The sequence below is a fragment of the Dermacentor albipictus genome, chromosome 1, assembly GCF_038994185.2.
Source record: "Dermacentor albipictus isolate Rhodes 1998 colony chromosome 1, USDA_Dalb.pri_finalv2, whole genome shotgun sequence".
Taxonomy (NCBI): domain Eukaryota; kingdom Metazoa; phylum Arthropoda; class Arachnida; order Ixodida; family Ixodidae; genus Dermacentor; species Dermacentor albipictus.
The window spans coordinates 61,383,879-61,404,306 of record NC_091821.1 but is presented as its reverse complement, the minus strand read 5'-3'; the positions used below and the strand labels follow the sequence as shown (position 1 = coordinate 61,404,306).

At 43.0% G+C, this 20,428-nt stretch overlaps 1 protein-coding gene across 5 annotated transcripts in view; it reads right to left on the bottom strand.

The window, feature by feature from the left end:
- Window positions 1-3,313: 3,313 nt before the first annotated feature.
- LOC135918371 (E3 ubiquitin-protein ligase COP1-like) overlaps window positions 3,314-20,428 on the bottom strand; it is a 60,277-nt gene continuing 43,162 nt past the window's right edge. For 4 of the 5 annotated variants that reach the window (XM_065452059.2, XM_065452058.2, XM_065452056.1 and 1 more), the window contains 6 exons: window positions 18,436-18,553; window positions 16,116-16,240; window positions 3,855-3,943; window positions 3,717-3,776; window positions 3,611-3,655; window positions 3,314-3,540 (listed from right to left, as the gene is read on the bottom strand). In XM_065452059.2, coding sequence (XP_065308131.1) covers window positions 3,523-3,540; window positions 3,611-3,655; window positions 3,717-3,776; window positions 3,855-3,943; window positions 16,116-16,240; window positions 18,436-18,553 — 455 coding nt within the window. In that variant the 3' untranslated portion in view covers window positions 3,314-3,522. The remainder of the gene's footprint in view (window positions 3,541-3,610; window positions 3,656-3,716; window positions 3,777-3,854; window positions 3,944-16,115; window positions 16,241-18,435; window positions 18,554-20,428) is intronic. The other variant, XM_065452057.2, reaches the window with a different exon arrangement.

Here is a 20,428-nt window from a genome sequence, read left to right as displayed (position 1 = left end):
TTTTTTGGGGCAACCATTTATTTAGCATTCTTGAAAAGCTAGTTATACTGCCGCCATTTATTCTTGGAAATCTTGTTTGCAACCAGGCTCAAAATTTTGAGAAGCAATTTGTGCAGTTTCTTTAATGACAATTGGTGATCTCATTTAAAATTGTGCCTAATTGTCCTCAATAGCGGTCTTTCTTTTGTTAACTAGTCAGCACAAGCCTGGTACCTAATTACTCTTGAATAAATATTGCTGTTGTAAATATTGCCTGTGCATTTGACCATTTAATACTTACTATTCGTATTCAAGAAAGTTGATATTCCCCCACCTCTAGTTCTTTTGCGACCTCGGCTATCTTTCTTGTTTCCCGCCTTTTTCTTGTATATATTGCCGTTCCTTGAATAAACCAGGTGGGCACCGGACGTTGGCGTAAAAAGTTTTTTTCTCTATCTTGAATAAACAACCAGTCTGCACATGTTTTCGTCTTCTCATAGTCCTGTTGTCTGCACTGTTTGTTCAGTATGTTGATTCAGATATAATTTTTCTCAAATATTTGCTAAATCTAAATTTTTGCGATTTAAACATCTCTGGAAAAAAAAAAAAAACTTGCTTTCAGAGCTGCATTGTCAGCAATTACCACCAATGCTGGCTTACTCTGGTAGGGGGATAGTGGAAACAAATAACAGTGTATCTGGAAAAAGATGTGACAAAGACAACACCGATAGAGTAGCTGCATACCAGGTAAAGCGGATGAGGGATACATAATCAAATTTCTTTATTCTTTAGTGTAACACCCTCCAGCATGAAATGCTTAGGGCTGCAGTCCAGGCCACTTGCTTACTTCGCATTCATCTCTATTTTTCATAACGTATGCTCCCACTTATATTTAGAAAAGAAAGTAACTTGTGGCTGCTTGCAGCCACATTTGGTCTGAATGAATGACATACGAGGGAATTTATCTCACAACATACCTTTCAGTTATAAAGCTGGCCAAGGGTTGTGACCAACTACACAAGAGGCTCATGTGTTCCCTGCAGCAAAGGCCTTTCAAAAGCATTAACCTGGCTTCTTAGCAGGGCCAAATAAACAGGATAACTCCATCAAGGGTTTCAGCAATCTGGGTTCATAGACTAAGCATATGCACACCTTCCAACCCCAAAACTTGAAAAACACTGAAGTGAAAGCCAAACAGTACTAAACTTTGTGGAAAAAAACTAAATATTGTATCAATATGTTGACTGTTCATCACAGACTTGTTCTGTGGGAGCACTGTGCTCTATAGCTTTAGCAAGAATGATCCCCACCGCAGGCAAAGCAGAAATGTTCATGAAATTTATAATTAAATATTCACAACAGCTGTATTTGTGGTTTCCTTAATTGGCCCTGTCACAAACCATACGCAAATGAAAAATCTAAAAATACTTGTGTCAATATGACAGTCGTAAATGAGTGCTAAAAATTTGCCAGTTCACAATAAAATCTTAAAGTTTGCAACATGTGTTCACAGGTGTGTACAAGGTGCATGCAAGCATAACATTCTCCCTTGCACAACACGAAAGGGAGCACCTAGTTCGTGTCTATGCCAAGAATTTTCACGTACAGAATTGCTCAGAAAACTACTTGTTAAATATTCACATCAGCTTCATATCCACATCACAATACAAGCAGCACACAGGTACCTTTGATGGCGATCAGACCCAATCAGGGTCAAATTTCTCTATCGCGATTGGTTCCTTTGTGTAGAAAGAAGCCAATCACAAATTTCATCTTATACTACTCACACGTATAAATGATTTGGGTAGGACACAAAAACTAGGACAAAAGGAATTGTTCATACTCATTTTGCTGCATTACCCATATGTTCCCCCCAAGTATACCAACAAGACCAATATTTCATGATATTTGCATGAACTTCATCCTTAAAGCGCCCCTCACCAGGTTGGGGCTCAGCAAATCATTACACCAATGTAGGCCACAAAAAGAGGCTGGAAATCCAAATGAAAGCCTACACCCTTTTTCTCGGAGCAGCCGCTTTCCTGCCAGAAGAGACGACATCACAAGCTTGTAACACACAAACAGACAGCAGCAAAGTGACTTGGGCCATGGTGCACGAGCCGCCAGGTGTTAAATAATCCATAACATCAAAGCAGAAACAGCTGCATTAAGCTTATTAAAAAATCAAGTTTTGTCTAAGTTCAGAACTTTGAGCAAGTGGATCATATGCTAAAATTAAAGTGGTGTGTCAAGGTATGTGTAGTTTATATAATTCGCGATAGTATTTGACCCCTTGTGTAGCATTAGGTGGATCCGTGGCATTTGTCCCATGCTGGTTGTTCTTCCTGTCAGTAAAAGATTGTGTGAGGCATGTGCTGTACTCAATGTCGGCATGGTATGAATTTTAAAAAAAGTTATTTGTATTGGGATGCTTTCCATTCACCAAGCACAGGTTTAGTCAGGTGGATGTTGTTACTTGTGTTCGAGTCCATATCATGTTGCCATTTTGATGCCAAAGCCCTGCTGAATCATTTGAATGCTGTCTTTAATTGGTACAGATGCATATTCATCAGCCTTTTCATTGTGTGGTATCCCTGCATGGCTTGGGACCCAGCAGAAACTCTACCTTGACTTAGAAAACAGCATTCTTAAAATATTAAGTATGGGTTCATGCTCAAATTATAAGTGGAGGGCCTTTAATGCAGTTGATGAATCACTATACAAAATGGTTTTATATCCTTTTCGGTAATTATATATATATATATTACTGCCACATGAACGCTTTGAAAACCAAGGCAAAGTGACGTAACCCAACACTCCTTTCCCTATTTTTAATCACAACCCCCCATCCACGTGTTATTGTCTTAGAGACATCTGTGTAAAATTGTGTACGAGTTCTGTACTTATGTATAATATGGAACTCTTGTATCATGTGCTCATTCGAAATGTTATTTTTTTTAGGTGGCCTAATGTTCAATAACATAACTGTGCAAGGTCGTGCCATAAGTGTGCAGATACAGTAATGGCCGACCTCACAATGAAGGCTTACTAAGAAGCCTCTGAGGTACTGGTAAAGTAGAAGTGTGAGCAGGAAGTATAATTAGAAAACAAAAATTGCTTCATTAATGTCATTCTTGCAGAATTTTGCAATTTATTTACAGCCTTTAGCTCATAAAGCCACTGAATAAACAGGCCGCTGTTCATCTGGCCCCCAGCAGACACTCACTCCCACTAGGCCGTAAATGCATAAGGTGTGGTCACGTTTTCCAGGGTACCTTTTCCTCACGCAAGCGTTGCACATTATTCACGAAATGACTTGCACAGCTTTACAACATTTGTTTTTACAACATGTCCAGTGCATTTATTTTGTCCACACATGGAAAACAACATTTATGGGAAAACAAAATGTAGAGGTAAATGAATACAGTATGTACAGAAAAATTAAAGTCACTAAGCAGCACATTCTAACTCGAAGAGTATAGCTGGGCAACTGCATGGTGTGATGGTGTCTGAACTCGAACAAGGTGCCCAGAAGTTCAGCTTTCATACCAACTCTAGCACCTGCAAGAAAACAAGCAAGAAATTTTGATAAGCGCTGAAGCATAAGTGAGAGGAAAACCAGCTTTCATACCTTGATAGTTCCTTGACTGTTAGCTGCTACCACTACACTGGAGCCCTATAAAGACATAAATGAAGACTGTAGCAGAGCAGAGTTGGTTGCAGACACCGTAACTTACCATTCTCCAGCACACAGCACTGACAAACTCATTGCTGTCTTCCTCTTTTTTGTCCTTTTCCTTAAATTACACAAACAAAAAAACAAAATCAGCTGAATATGCCATGCCTTCCCACCTGAAGGTGGGTTCTGCACTCACCAAGATATTCCGTACCACGTCAAACCTGAATGTCAGCACTTGCTTGGACAGCCCCTTGTAGTAAATGTACAGAGCATTGTTTTCACTTCCTGTATGAAAAATGAAAATAAATTGAGAGTCGTACATGATGCATCTTCAAATTTTCTATACACAGTTAATATCATCATCAGCCTAATTTGATGTCCACTGCAGGTCCCTGCGATCTTCAATTACCCCCTGTCCTGCGCCAACTGATTTCAACTTGCGCCTGCAAATTTCCTTTCATCACCCCACCTAGTTTTCTGCTGTCCTCGATCGCACTTCCCTTCTCTTGGCACCCATTCTGTAACGCTAATGGTCCACCGGTTATCCATCCTATGCATTACATGGCCTGCCCAGCTCCATTTTTTTCTCTGAACGTCAATCAGAATATCAGCTATCCCCGTAAGCTCTCTGATCCACACTAGTCTCTTCCCGTCTCTTAACATTCCACCAAAAATTTTTCATTCCATCGCTCTTTGCACGGTTCTTAAAGGGCAACTCTGACGATTTTTAGATGTCAATGGATGTCGATGAAATTCGCTGGGGATGTTCCTCTGCACAATTCCAGCATGTCCTCAAAAAGTCGGGTTTGAGAGTTCCACAGATTTTTGACAAATAAATTTAATTTATTGCCTCGAAACACCCTACCTTACTTCCTCCTCAGTTACGGGCCACATTGTGTATGACGTCAGAAGTGTTCTATGGAGAGCATGCCAGGATCATGCAGATGACAGCGACGAGAGCATAGAGGAGTCGACGACCACGAGCTAGTGCATGGCGTGAGAAGTTGCTGTCGCAAGAAGTTGCGTTTCCTGTAGACAGGCAAGAGATGGGAGGCAAGTGGTGCTGCGTTGTTGGCTGCGCAAACTTCAGCCCTCACTATCCGCACACAGTTTGAGCCAATGCCGACCGCATTTAGCTGATGTTGAGCCTATATTTCACAGTGGCGTAGTTTATGCATCTACTGCTGGCGGACCTGAGCGACTGACCTGAAGCTAATTAAGCCATCAGGATGAATAAAATTCCTCCTGTAGTTCAGTTTTGACCATATGGATTTGAAATAAACCATTTCTCATTTCCTAGAATGCACAAACAAAAAGTGAGAAGCGACGATACAGAGCACTATCGACATCGGTACGTTGCCATTTTCAATAGAAAGCTTCTAGCCGCACTCACCGGCACTTCCCAATGCAACTACGAATATGGGCATGTTTTTACGTATTGTCATGCAAACTCACTATTTAGCTTCTGAGGTGCACTGCTTGTCTCATATCCCAAATGGGCAGCAAGCGTAAGCCCCTTCGATACAGCAGCGCAAACAACTGCCTCGTTCAGCTGCCAACAGTGTCAATACTTACATCTGCGTTTCCGCAAGAAAACTATGCGTTCTCTAAGTGAACGATCATATGCGCAAAGTCCTCATCTGTGTCTACTTTACAGAACATATGGCGTGCATGAAGAGAATACGAAGAAGGATAAGTAGGCAGCACAACAACGCTCCCGTACTAGGGTCTCCCACTCGCTGTTTTCGAAGTTGTGTGGCCGCTCATAGCAGCACGATTCGGAGTGATGCAACAGTGCTTACATGCACAAAATCTACCTGTATTGATGTGTTCTGACATTAATTGATGTGACCAATGAGTGGCTAGCATTTCATCTCAAGTGAACGAGGAGCGGCCACTCTACCTGCCGATGTAAACAAATGCACTGGTCGGTGCTTTGGGCCATCAGCGGTGTTCTTGCAGGATACAAATGTGAAAAATCGTGCTCCACATCTTACAGCGTGCATGCGAAGCACTTTCCTGAGAAGGGGTAGAACACCTAAGATAGCAAGCAGCACATATAAAATCAGTGGTTCCCTTGGTTTTCATGTTGTAGTACGATAGGTAGCGCATGGGCGCTGGCTCTCGTAGTGGCGGGTCAAATGCTAATGGCAATTGGTCGCTGTTGAATTCGTCAGAATCATAACTGTCAATATTTGACATATGCCAAGAGCTGGTGCAGCTTACATTGACACCCAAAGGTCCGGCACGGTCACGAATCAGCTGAGCGCCTGCTCTTCGCTGGTTTCGTTTGCTCAGCGGGCAAGACTGGCATGCCTTGCACGCCTTCTCCTCTGGGGACACTCGTGACATCACACGAAGAGGATTGCTCGGCTGCTTGTCCAGGTTTCAGTTTCGTTTTTGCACTTCTTTGCTTAATTAACATTAGGTTCGAATTTGTGGAACAATTCTACTATCAGACGTGTGACAGAGGGGTTTCGGAAACCTAAATATTCCATTAGCTTGACATGGTCAAAAAATCGCCGAAGTTGCTCTTTGACGTGTTCACGAGCTTCTTTGTCAACCTCAAATTTTCTGCCCCATATGTTAGCACCGGTAGAATGCAGTGATTATACACCTTTCTTTTCAATGACACTGGTAAGCTCCCGTCAGGATCTGGCAATGCATGCCGTATGTGCGCCAACCCATTTTTATTTCTCTGTAAATTTCTTTCTCATGATCAGTATCTCCTGTGAGTAAGTGACCTAGATAAACGTACTCCTTTACTCAATATATATGTCAATACAGTTAATCCAGTTAAACCTCGATATTAAGTCAATACAGTTAAACCTCGATATAACGAAGCCAGTAAAATCCAAATTTTCATTGTTACATCGAAATTTCATTGCACTGAAATTCGCCCTCTTATGCAAATAAGTACAGTCACCGATCGATTTTTTTTTTTTTTACATAGAAAGGGGCTGCAGGATTTCCCGCATTATTGGGCAATCGAAAAAAGTCGCTGTTCCGCCCAAAAGGTAAAGCAGCGATTGCGATAGCAGATTAGTAGGTAGCTGTACAAAGTAAGGATAGTATTTTTGTTGGCCATACAAACTCGTAAACATTCACTTACTGACTAAATTAACAATTATAGAATGTGTACGCATGACTGAACGAGAATGCAGAAAGAACCGAACACACAGAGACAGCGCCGTCGTTGTGCCTGCCTCTTTCTATGTCTTTGTTCAGTCGTACGTACAAATTCTATCATGGATTCAAACTACCTAGCCCGCCAACACGTTTTAACTAAATTAACAAGCATGGCGTCACATGCGCACAGGTAAACATTAACCCACCTCGCTCAATTAGCATGGAAACTCCCTGTCAAAATGCTGGAGTGAGGAATCGCCGCAGCAGCAAGTCTCCTGCTGCCGCGATTGACTGCGAATTGCGAATTGACTTTCCTGCATCTCTCGCTTAAATGTGAACAAAGCGTTAAAAGCAAAGTGTATGCCAAGCTACCGGCACTACATGCACTCTGGAAAGATCGCAGATCACTTTGAAGATGAGGCTTGCGAGGGCGCGCACTTTGGCCACGTCGCAGATCACTTTCAAGACACAAGCGCCAGCAACACGTCCCTACAGCGTATGCCATTCGCGTGCCCAACGCCGTAGTAGACACTGCGGATGTTTCCACTCTGTACGCAGTGAGGCGAGGAGGACATTGAGGCATCCTAACAGCTGCCGGAGAAGAACGCCTTCCTCTCCCCTTGCTCCCTCGCGCTGGAAAAAAGAGGGCACGCTTCTGGCCCGTGTTCCTAGCTTGTGCATGCTAGCTTGAATCGTGTTCGCTGGTTCACCCTCGCACATACAGCATACGACGTGCAGTGACGGTTTTATCGCCCTTGGGCTTCATACAGAACCTCACGGTGACAGCGACGGCAGAAATGTGTCTAGAGTATCCATATAATTGCTATCACAATAAAAAAGCAAACTTGAATGAGAAAACAATTTTTTGATAAATTTGGGAGTCAGCGAGGAACAATACGGTTTCATGCTACATACATCGAAGATATCTTCACATCCGCGGTACGAATTAAGTGAAGCCAGCCGCGCTTTCGCGTGCACTCCGCCCCTGCAGCTGAGAGTGTCGCCCGCACTGGGATGACACTATCAGGAAAAGCGCCGGCAGCGGGGAGCAACAAAATTGGAGGACGTTTAAGCTTCACCTTTAAGAGTGGAATGCGATAGTATTCAAAGATCCCTGACTGCTTCTCGCACCTCCCGGCAACTGCAGCGTATGTAACCGTAATGTTTACTAGGAAACGCTGGTGGTGAACACTATGCCTGAAGGCGGGCTTCTGGTAGAAACGCAGCCTCTTGCATGGGCCGTGATGCGGCAGAGGCAAGCTCCATCTGGAAGTGTTGCAAGGAAATGGGCACGCCACTCCGTGACCTCCAAGATAATCACGCGCCTGCGCACACGAATGGCGGATGCCGTGGTCGGTCTATAAATGGTAGAAATGCTGGAAAAGGGATCTGTTTGAGTTTCCACATAGCAGAATTATGTTTTCTCGTATATTCAAATACGACACAGGGCCCTTAACACTACTGCGTTAATACTTAGTCTGCCTCTCGTTCCAACGAGTCACTGAACCTCGAGCTTACGCAATTTCCAATACTGCACAGGAAGTGCACAGGAAGACAGCTTACATGATGCCACACCGTCTCGGCACTCCCACTCTTTGCATATGCGGCAGATTATCTCTAAAGCAGGATGTGTGGCTGTGTATGCACTCAGCCGCGCTTACAGCTATTCGCAACCATAGCCGAGACATGCTCCTACTTCCCACTCCGTGCCCTCGTGTGGGCGCTTGATCGCGTTAACGTAAGCTCACTCGCCTCCCCCTTTTTCCCTTTGCTCACACAGGAAGGCAGCACTCATGAAGCCACCATCTTTATCCTCACCCTCACACACTTTCACTCGCACCTAAAGCACACAGTATGGGGGCCCCGATAAAATCTTATCACACTTGGACTTATACGTAACATGACGCGGCTCCACTTCGGCGCATGATTTAAGAGGTGCGTTTGCAAACAACTGCTTGTAATTCAATTATTTGACCATCTGCATCTGCGCAAGTTTCCATTTATTGTCTTGGCATTCCTTTGTGGCTGCAGTGAAATTTTATTATATTGAAATTGCATACACACACACTTCATTACATTGAGGTTCTAAACACATGGTGTTCTATGGACAAGAGGTTATGAAAAGTTAAATACTTCGCTATACTAAAGTTTGTTATATCGAGCCTTTACTGTGTGCGTCTGTGTGTGTGTTTTGTGCGTCATTAAATGCTGAGTAAAAGAAAAAGTATGTACTGGGTGTCTATGTCATGTGCAGAAGTAGCTGCAAACACCAAAGTGAGTTTTTACTGCATCGCCAACATACCAAGTGTTTCAACAAAGGCTCTAACTGACTGATAGGGTTCAACATCCGAAAGCAACACACACGAGTGTGAGACGCTGTAACAAAGGACTCTAGACATCAGATCTTTATGTGCACCCAAAGCAAGGCACACAAGCATTCTTGCATTCCGCTCCCTTTAGAATGTGGCCACAGCCCCATGAAATCAAACTGGCAACCTCACATTATGCAGCAGACTACAGCTGTTGGTCCACTACTACTACTGTGACGGGTTTTTAGCAGACTTAAACGTACACTGAAGGCAAATACTAAGTCGGCATGGACTGTTAAAATACCATACTAGAAACTTCGCAGCGCTTGTTTCATGCCAAGAAAAGACTTAGTTTACGAGAAAATTGCATCTAAAGGATCCGAATAGATTTAGCAAAATTCAGATCGCCCCCCGAGCGGGGAGCGGTGATTTTGCATATACCATCACTGCCTTTTACTGCCATCCGTGAGTAAAATTGCACCCGTCAGACGGTGCGACGGTTTTCTGTGCAATACGCAAATGCACAGCCATAGAGAAACTGTGCCAAGACAGAATTTGATTCACCACTGCAGCTGCTCTTGGTTAAGTGGTATGGACTGTTCGGGAATCCCACGACATTGCATGGGCATGGCATTCTCTGCTACTTGCAGTTGTGCAAGTTTCATGAGTCAGCAAAACCAGCGCAGCACTACACGATAACGAAACTACAGAAACGCAAAAGCACGGCCAGCGTAGAGAGGAGAAAATGAGACTTTTCAACGGTCTACATTGTTATCAACGGTAACATCAACAGAGTTCTTTTTTCAAATCAAATAGAACTGAACCAGTATTATTCTCTTTCATATTATAATACAATAAAATTATCTTTTATTACGCGTCGTTGAGTACTAGTGACAGAATTATATGATGAGGAGTGCCTACGTCATCAGGCTAGTACTTCAACGTCCTGGTGGAGTCCCTAATCGTGTCCTGCATTTACCTTAACTTCTTCATTACTAAAGCTCTGTTCACAATGATATTGATGCCTTAGACATTCTCAAGCACTAACCTTGCTTGACTTATTATTAGCCTTTAGCCTTACTAGAGGAAAATATTAGGTCGAGCTAGATTGAAAGATTAGGCTTCTTTAATAAATGAATTCATCAATCGTAGCAATAACAGTGCTTATGTAAGCAAGAAAATAAAAAAAATCTAAAATCAAAGTGGCGCCACATGCTGTGGAGTGTGGTACCTCTCTCATATGATGCCACGGCAGGGCTAGAGAGGAGACACATGCTCTTTGATACGGCCTGCGCTCCCATCAGTGGAACAATGGGTTGGTGTCTTGACAAGTGGTTGCATCGCTCGCGGAGTGGGCACGCTTCGACCCTGCCCTACATCCCAGCTGAGAGGAGGTGAGACAGTGTCAAAGGCACACACGAAAGAAAGTGGTCGGAATGGCCGGAAGATTAATTTCACTCCCCCATCTCCTCCTTTGGCCTGGCCATGATTCTGTACAGTCAGCTTAGCCAGAAAGCGCAGGGTGACAGCGCCGTGATCCATTTGCAGTGAAAGGTGGGAACTAGCACCGAAGCGCAACGTGTAAGAAGAGTCCATGCATTTCCCCTCTAGCCCAGTCATGGTGACGTGTGGTGTGACATCAGGGCACCGGGCGGCTGGCGCCATCCACTAGCCAGGAATGGAGCCAAGGCAGGAAGCGGGCAACTCAAGGGACACCACCAATGCGAGTTGAGATAGGAGTGGCTAATTTGCAGATAGTGGCAGAGGTGGTTACGCGGAGATTATGTCATGGCCTCGGTTTTCGCGCAGGTGACTCAAATTGAGTAGCAGCATCAAGACGTTCGGTGGCAGTTTCTTATGCAGTGTCATATATTTGCACCCATAAAATTTTGATAGACTTCTAGGCTGATAAGCTATCAAAATAACTTAATATTTTCCTTTGTGTATCTTTAAGTAACTTAAAAAAAGTGCAGTAGACAAAAAATCAATTTCTAAAAGGGCCCTGAACATTTTTCTAACTAATCATAGAATGGCCGCACTATTAAAGAATGTTGTCTCATGAATCTCATGCCGCAAACAAGTTTTCGTATCCTTCAACTATAAGTAAAGTTATTGCACCAATACCCATCTCTCTCTTTCCTTTCAACTTCAGTAGTGTGCTGGAAGCTACACAGTGGAGAAGTCGAGAGGGCAAAGCCCTGGCCAAGAGTTGAGTGTCGCAGCAATGAAAGGGCTTGTAGCGGCACAATGTGGCGGCCACCGTATACTACAATACGCAGCCTGCGACTGCCATCTCGGAGGCCATACGCAGGACACAACTATGCGCAGTGCAAAGATGAAATTATTTTCCTGTCTTTTTGAGATCACAGACATATATTTTTAATTGATTTAACTCAAAATAAGCAATTATGTATTACTGAGAATGCTCTTGCTATCACGAATTCAGCCAATAGCATTGGTGAGCCAGCTGCTTTTGATAATGCTGCATGAGGACATTGTGGAAGCGAGAGCAAGCAATTGTTTGCTGTGTATGACAGTAGACTAAGTTCTTTGAAGCATGCAGTGCAGTAGTATTTGGCTCACATGTTTGCAACAGCTTCTATGACAGATTGTCAACGTTTTCTTACTATGTTAAAAAATGTCTCAGGGCCCCTTTAAGGAACACTTTATTTGCACAGACAAACCAGGGTGTTCACAAAGTTGACATTTCCAAAGTCCCTGCATTTTCCAGGTTTTCCCTGAGTGCCTTTGAAAAATTCCCTGAGTGACACAGAACTTTATTTAATGTCAAGATGTGCTGACACTATGTCGCCCGATGGTGTCACTCTCTAGTAAGCATGCTAAAAAAATTTTTATAAACGACTTAATCCAGTTCAAATAGTAAGGAGTAGTGTCTATTTTATTCAAAAAGAAAACAGAAGAGAGGGGTTAGTGAAATGTAAAGTGAATAAAATATCTTCAAAAAAATGGTAAAAGCCATTGCAAATTAAGACGAACATTTGGAAATACGAATAAAAAGGAGATGCATATAGAAGCAAATATTTTTGAATATGAGCTATTTCTATCAACTGATAGCGTGCTCATTGGTATGAGGCCCAAACTTTGTCATAAGTGAGATTCTCTCTCAGCAGCTGGAAAGTTAACCTCAACTGTCCTGGCATATTCTCAGTCTGCATGCAACACCTCAGTGTTGGGTTTCATTGCAGTTTATTTTACTTTTGAATGAGGGACACCTGCATATCGTCGTCAGCCAACACTTTGTTTTTTGAGCTCGAGCTCCTTCAAAGAAGCGGCGACACGCTTCCCTTCCCGTTCATTCCTCAATGCGTAGTCCTTTCTGTTCTCGTCCTCCATCCACTGCGTGTTCACCCCACGGACCACTTAAAGCATCCTCTTGGTCAGTTGTACATATTGCATCTAACAGTACTTCTAAAGCAGACCAAATTGATGTATTATATATGGCTCTTAAACACACCATTGATATGCAAGTAGGCCTTTTGCGAAACCTTTGTAAACATTATAACAAATTTACGTAAGACAAAAGCTAATATACTGTTACGATAGGGTGCGTTTATTTAAAGAGGAATTGATGAAAAGGGGCCATGCCGACACCAGGCCGCTGCAAAGACAAGCGCACTTCGTTCTCCTCTTCCTCCGTTCTTCCTCTCACTTTAGCGTAACACTCCTCCTTTCACAGATGAAGCCCGCTGGATGAGTAACTGTTACATCCACTCGGAGTCACGGGCATGACAGCATTTCAGGTGGGCAATGTAAACAAGCTGCGTCTTCTTAGAACGGTAGCCATTAGAAACGAGACGAGCAATCAAATAGGTCACATCACTTAGGTGATTGGTGATGACAAAAGGGCCGGTGTAACGAGCCAGAAACTTCTGGCACAGGCCGCGCTTGCAAAGTGGTGTCGAAAGCCATACTATGTACCCTTTGTTGTACAACACATTCTTATGGCGTGAATCGTAGCTGATCTTGTAGCGGTCCTGGGCGCCGTTGTTTTACCCTGCACCGTCCACTAAAACTGTTACGATGGGGTGTGTTTATTTAAAGATGAAGTGATGAAAAGGGGCCACGCCGGCACCGAGCCGCTGCAAAGACAAGCGCGCTTCGTTGTCCTCTTCCTCCGTTCTTCCTGTCGCTTTAGCATAACAATATCAAATTTGTCTGCTTTGGATGTTCTAATGGATGCAGTTTACTGAAATGCGGGATCTGTTCTTGGTGCAGAGTTATGGATACAGTTATGAATACTCTACAGTCACCAAAGTATTATCTGGAGTACCGCAAGGTTCAATCCATGGACCTCTTTTGTTTTTAATTTTCATTAATGACCTCCCCTCTGGTATTTCGTCATCCATCCGGCTCTTTGCCGATGACTGCGTGCTGTACCGCCATATAAACTCATACAATGATCAGTTGCTTTTACAGCGTGACCTCACTACAATTGAAAAATGGTGCACAGAGTGACTCATGGAGCTAAACGCCAAAAAAATGTAAGTTCATGTGTGTATCACGGAAACACTCTCTCATGTCATACTCTTACTCTTTGCATTCCCTTCCTATTGAGCTGGTTCAATCATACAGGTACCTTGGTATCACCTTCACTAGCAAGCTTACGTGGTCAGAACATATCCAAAATATGGTTACTGCCACTAATCTATCCCTGGGATTCATAAGACGGTCCCTATCATCATCACCCCCTGTGACCCATCAACTAGCATATGAAACATTTATCCGTACTAAACTGGAATTCGCGTCGGCAATATGGAATCCCCATCAAGCGTACCTTGTTGAGCTACTGGAAGCTATCCAAAATCACGCAGCCCGGTTTATTACATCCCAGTACAACTATCGGCTAAGTGTTAGAAACATCAAATCATCCCTCCATTAAAATTAAATTATGGGGTTTTACGTGCCAAAACCACTTTCTGATTATGAGGCACGCCGTAGTGGAGGACTCCGGAAATTTTGACCACCTGGGGTTCTTTAACGTGCACCTAAATCTAAGTACACGGGTGTTTTCGCATTTCGCCCCCATCGAAATGCGGCCGCCGTGGCCGGGATTCGATCCCGCGACCTCGTGCTCAGCAGCCCAACACCATAGCCACTGAGCAACCACGGCGGGTCCATCCCTCCATATCCAATCATTAGTACATCGCCGAAAAATCTCACGCTTATGCCTCTTTCAAAAGCTCTATTATAATTTCCCGCATTTACGCTAGACACTTCTTTTGCCACCCAACCGCACTTCACGCCGTCTCTCAAACAACCTCAGTATTCAATGTCTTCATGGCTCTACTAAATCCTTCAACAGCTCTTTCTTGCCGGTAGCTATTGCAGAATGGAATAGTTTACCGGACCGCGTAGTAATCGAACGTAACCCTACCAAGTTTCGAAACATACTAACGAACTTTCCGAGTATTGATGCTTAATAGATTTTACTTTTTACTACATCACACTTTTTTGAGTGCATTGGTTATTACTTTCTGTGTTTGACATTCATTTGATTACACCTTCTTTGCCCTTCTAAATGTTTATTATTATTGTTTCTTACTTCAGTCATGACTGTTTGTAAATTTCTTTTTCTTATGTATGCTCCCCCCTTATACCCCAACAGGGGCCTTTAAGGGTCAATAAATGATGATGATGATGATAATGATGATGATCTGTAAACTTCAGGATTCTAATTTTCTCAAACTTACCGGTTTTCAGAAATTTTTGTAAAATAAGTCAAGCCCTAAATCAAAATTCTGCTGCTAACGGTTACTAGGATATAACTTTCTCTCTCAATTGCAACAAATTTCATTAAAATTGGTCGAGGGGTTACCTCAGAAAGGCATTTCTGTGTTTTACATGTATTCGAATAGGCAGCGTCAACGTTCAGCATGAGCTTAAGCTTTCTCTTAATTTGGATTTCACAGGATGTCCGAATTAACTGACTGTCAAATTATCGAGGGTAAGAACAATTAACAAATGTTTACAACATCAACATGCTTTTATTTACTGAATGAATCCACAAATCCTGTTTCTATTTTGCACAAAAGCAGCGTGGAAGCTGCAATTTTCATCATCTCATGATTGATTATCCTGCACAGCGGCGAGGGCTTCAAGACTTCCTTCACAGTGCGGTCACAGCGCAGTTTTCATTTGAGAAATGCTTTTCACTACTCTACGCATATCCTTATTACTTTTTTCCCAGAGCACTGGTCAGCAACACATTGTCCCTCCATCGCTATGTAGTCAGCAGGTTTGATGCCAGCGTGTAGGCCACAGTAGAATTGGTCATCCTCAACAGCTTCTGCCGTGTTTGTGACATTGTACTGTGAAAACGAAACTACTACTCGCTGCAACCACGGCAGACAAAACAGTGCTCACTATTAACCTGATCATAGACAGCAACATGGAGGAAAGAAATTGGCAACCATGCAGTTTCAAAGAGCCCAACACAAACTCAGTAAAAAGAAACTGTTTGTCACAACGGATGTGGATGAACCGTGGTCTCTACCGATGCGATCATGGATGGCACTCACGCAGATCTAAACGCATGCAGCCGACGCAGTGTCAAGCATGGCAGTAAATGCAAGAGTAAAGGCTATAAAGGCATAAATAGGCACAAAGCATTTTGTCATTCTGGTACAGTTCCCGCTGATGACTATGGCGATGCGGACTTCGCCGCTTCGCTTGGTTGAATGCTAGCAGTGCTTTTGCTCTTTTGTGTTGCACATTTGTGGCACTCCACACATGGTGTGCTTGCAGGGCCGTCCGAATTAACCGGTGTGTGGCCAAATAAGTCCGAATTAACAACAGTTTGATGCCATTAAATAATGTAAACACTTGCCGTGACCAAAGGACGAGTCTGAATTAACAGATTTTCCAAATTATTGAGGGTTGAATTAACGAAGTTTTTCTGTATATATTTCTTTTCCTGCAACTTGGCTGCCTAATTACATTTCAGGTGCAACTGTATTCGCTTATACGCCCACACAAAAAAAGACCTGCATCAATCTTACCACATGCCACGTAATCTCCATCAGTTGCAAGGCCAACGAAGTTTTTCTCATTGAGATGCCCCTTGAATGATCGGAGGCAGTGGGGGTTGCTGATATTCCACAGCTTCAGTTGGCTGTCAGTGGAACTGGGTGGAGGAAAAAACATTGGTAGTACAAACCAGTAAAATGTTAGATCGTATACCTCAAGAATGAAAATTAGAGCAAATCTGGTTTATAGGCAAAACAAAATGATTTTTTTTTTTTCAATGTTAAAACTGAAGCTTAACACTGCAACCCGTTTGTATGCTACCCAATAAATTGCAATGTTTTCCGGTTTTATTTTACAGTCGCAGCATGCCATCACTAGTAGCTTTCAGCCATTGGCCTCATACGCAACCAATGGCAGCACTTTGAGGAGCGCTTCAGTAGCATTAGCAAGAGGACTAGTCTTTCTTGTCTGCTACGCCCTAGCTGGAATTCCTACATTTTCATTTGTTGGCTCCCACTTTCAATATGTGCACATGTAGCACACTGTATATACCTTTCTATTGAGTGTTATTTTTATAAATGTCAGTATTACTGGCCAACAAATATTTTTTTTTTTCGCCTTCCACAAAACCACGGTTGCCATGGCCTAGGAGACCAACCACAATACCATGGCTCGGTCACAAAACATCACTCCAAATGAGACTGTGTATTTGAAATCGAAGCACAATCTCACAGCTCAACTGCAAAATGGTGTGCCAATTAAGTGGCGGTTTGCCCATAATTCCTCTCATTTGGTGCTAAATAACTGAAGCTATTGATGATGAAAAACAACAATTCACTGACCAGTGGTTATTCTCCAGCACAGCTACAACCAGACTTGTGCTTAACAAATTACATGCACTTAATTACTTGTGATTACATTATTTATAATTAATCAATTACTGTGTATGATCACTTAATGTAACTGAATTAGTTTTTCCAGTAACCAATCACAGTAAACCCTCAAAATATTTTTCTGGATGTGGTTTCAACCCATGTTTTTCAGATGTTATCTCAAAAGATTTGATGCCGGGCTCCTGATATCTCATCTTCGAATATACCAGGAAAACAACAACAAGGCAGTGTTTGCAGTGTCGCTTGCACTCGCCAGCCAGGCTGCACTCCCAGCTTAACTTTCCGACTTTTTCCTATCTATCACCGCCTTTTCGATCTATCTATCATTGGCTACTCGTTACCATGTTGCTGTGGCCTTACGCAGCAGCGGTGAGCTGGGAGTCGGCCTTTCTTTTTTTTCCCTCTCATTAAGGACGTTGTCAGTGACGCATCAATGTGGTAACAAGATACTAATCACGACCTTGGGCAAGATGATTAGCACTTTTGAGAAGGTGCGATCAGCCCACGTGCTGCACCCGAAAGAAGTCAGCATGCGAGCCCATAGTGTCTTCCGGAATTCATTACAATGCAGAAAGATGCAACGTCAGCTTTTTGGATGCCTGAAAACGGTTACGCATGGACAACTGGCGTCAAATATTGCATTAAAATCAATCTTCTCTAATCTGTGCGAAGCATGCAGTCTTGGCACACTGCTAGTAACGCCGCTGCCCATAGACGCCAACGTTTCCGATGCTGATGCACACAAAAGTGACCAAAAATATTACTATCAGTATATTGGAAAGGCTCCATGCAATCTACGCACAGCCAGAGGGCTTCTATTTTCACTATTACGCTTATCTCGAATTATTTTCTGGTTTTTACAGCTTCAAGTTAACAGGGGTTTACTGTACATGTAACCAGATCTTTTATTCATGAGAAAAGCTGTAACAAGTGATACAGCATTTAACACATTCAATTTGGCAGTAACTTCTCTAGAATGCTTGCAGTCATACTAAATAGCAACCTCACAGATGCACATGTTCTGACAGGTAAGCTCTGGTGTCCACTATTTGTTTCATCATCTTGACAGCAGGTCACATGCCCTGTACTGTCATCAGTGCATTCCTTTTTTTTTTTTTGCAATACTCGAAGCCCAAACAGCGAAGCCCTGAGCACCTGTTATCGTAGCCCAGTGGCTATGGTGTTGTGCTGCCATGCTCAAGGTTGTGGGTTTGCTCCATCAAAATGCGCAGCGGCCGCATTCAGATGGGGGCAGAATGCAAAAATGCTTGTGTACCATATACTGGGTGCATGTTAAAGAAACTCAGGTGGTCAAAATTAATTTGGAGCCACCCACTACAGCATGCCTCATCATCAAAATGGGATTTTGGCACGTAATACCCCTGAATTTTGTTTTATTTCATATGAAATGTGCACCTGCAATTCAAATCAGCCAGAAATGTGCTCTTAAACAACTTACGCAGACACCAGCTCTGTCGTGTTGAGGAACTTGACATAAGAAACAGCCTTCTTGTGGCCTTTGAAAACACCTAGTGGCTGCTTCACACTTCTTAGGTCATAGTAGTGGACGCAATGATCTTTTAATGAGAAAAGCAAAGAGAGAAACTGTAAGCTGCAGTTCTAATAAGAAAACACACAATGTGTTGCTGAGTCAATTTAGCCATAGGCACACAAAAACACACTAGCATAGGCAGAACTAATCAGCATCAGAGTCTTGAAAATTACCAAGCAATGTGGCATACTTCAGAGCTAAAGCATTTGAGAAACACAGAATAACCACTATTAATGTCGAAGATAGGTGCTCCTATCGAAATGTTGGCCAGCCTTTCTGAAGCACCTTATGCCCTGCTTATAACCTTTATACCAAACTTTTAATGTGGAGAATTCTAAGCCTTGAGTGCGCTTTACAGGAAATGGGTATCCGACATTGTGCCACCTTTGGGAATGGCCCATGTGGTAAGAAAACAGGTTGTAATGTTCTTTTTTTTTTTTTCATTGGAGCACAATACATCAGTTTAAACAAGGTACAGTACATGTAGAATGTCGCACAAGATTACTGAAATTTGAAATTGCAAATACACTTACTGTACTTTAATCAACATCATCCCCTACTCGCTATGATAGACACCGAAGCATATATGCAGGGAAACATTTTTTTGCCTCAATCCTGCACTTTGTGGGCAGCTGCTTGTCTGGCTTCAATTTCCAGTGCACTACCTTCGAGGTTGGCCACCACTGTCGTATTTCCGTAGACTTTTTGTCATCGTCACCCTGTCATTGTTTCATTGCCGCCGTATCACTTTTGTCACCATGCTACTGTGATCATAGCATAGGTGTTGCTGTTGACATTGTCGTCACTATCATTGATGTCATGCAGTCGTGATCATGCCATTATAACACACACTTGCTCGCCTTACAGAGACATGTTGCTCCATCCAGTAATGCCTTCATCATCATCATCAGCCTGGTTACGCCCACTGCAGGGCAAAGGCCTCTCCTATACTTCTCCAACTACCCCGGTCATGTACTAATTGTGGCCATGTTGTCCCTGCAAACTTCTTAATCTCATCCGCCCACTTAACTTTCTGCCGCCCTCTGCTACACTTCCCTTCCCTTGGAATCTAGTCCGTAACCCTTAATGACCATTGGTTATCTTCCCTTCTCATTACATGTCCAGCCCATGCCCATTTCTTTTTCTTTATTTCAACTAAGATGTCATTAACCGTGTTTGTTCCCTCACCCAATCTGCTCCTTTCTTATCCCTTAACGTTACACCTATCATTCTTCTTTCCGTAGCTCGTTGCGTCGTCCTCAATTTAAGTAGAACCCTTTTCGTAAGCCTCCAAGTTTCTGCCCCGTACGTGAGTACTGGTAAGACACAGCTGTTATATACTTTTCTCTTGAGGGATAATGGTAACCTGCTGTTCATGATCTGAGAATGCCTGCCAAACGCGCCCCAGCCCATTCTCATTCTTCTGATTATTTCAGTCTCATGATCCGGATCGGCAGTCACTACCTGTCCTAAGTAGATGTATTCCCTTACCACGTCCAGTGCCTCGCTACCTATCGTAAACTGCTGTTCTCTTCCGAGACTGTTAAACATTACTTTAGTTTCCTGCAGATTAATTTTTAGACCCACCCTTCGGCTTTGCCTCTCCAAGTCAGTGAGCATGCATTGCAGTTGGTCCCCTGAGTTACTAAGCAATCCTCAATGTAATGCCTTACGGAGCCCTAAACAAGGCTAGATAGCCAGGAAGTAAAAAATAGGCACAACAGTAATGAATCAGCTGCACTTATTAAAGCTCTTTTTGCAGGATCATGCAGATGAGCTGAGCTAATCCAGAACATGGAAAGGCTTAAGGCTTGTGCTGCCAACTTTCCTGACTTACCTAACAAAATATTCAGCTGCAGTAACAACATTATATGTGTACAGCTCTACAAGTAGGGAGAAC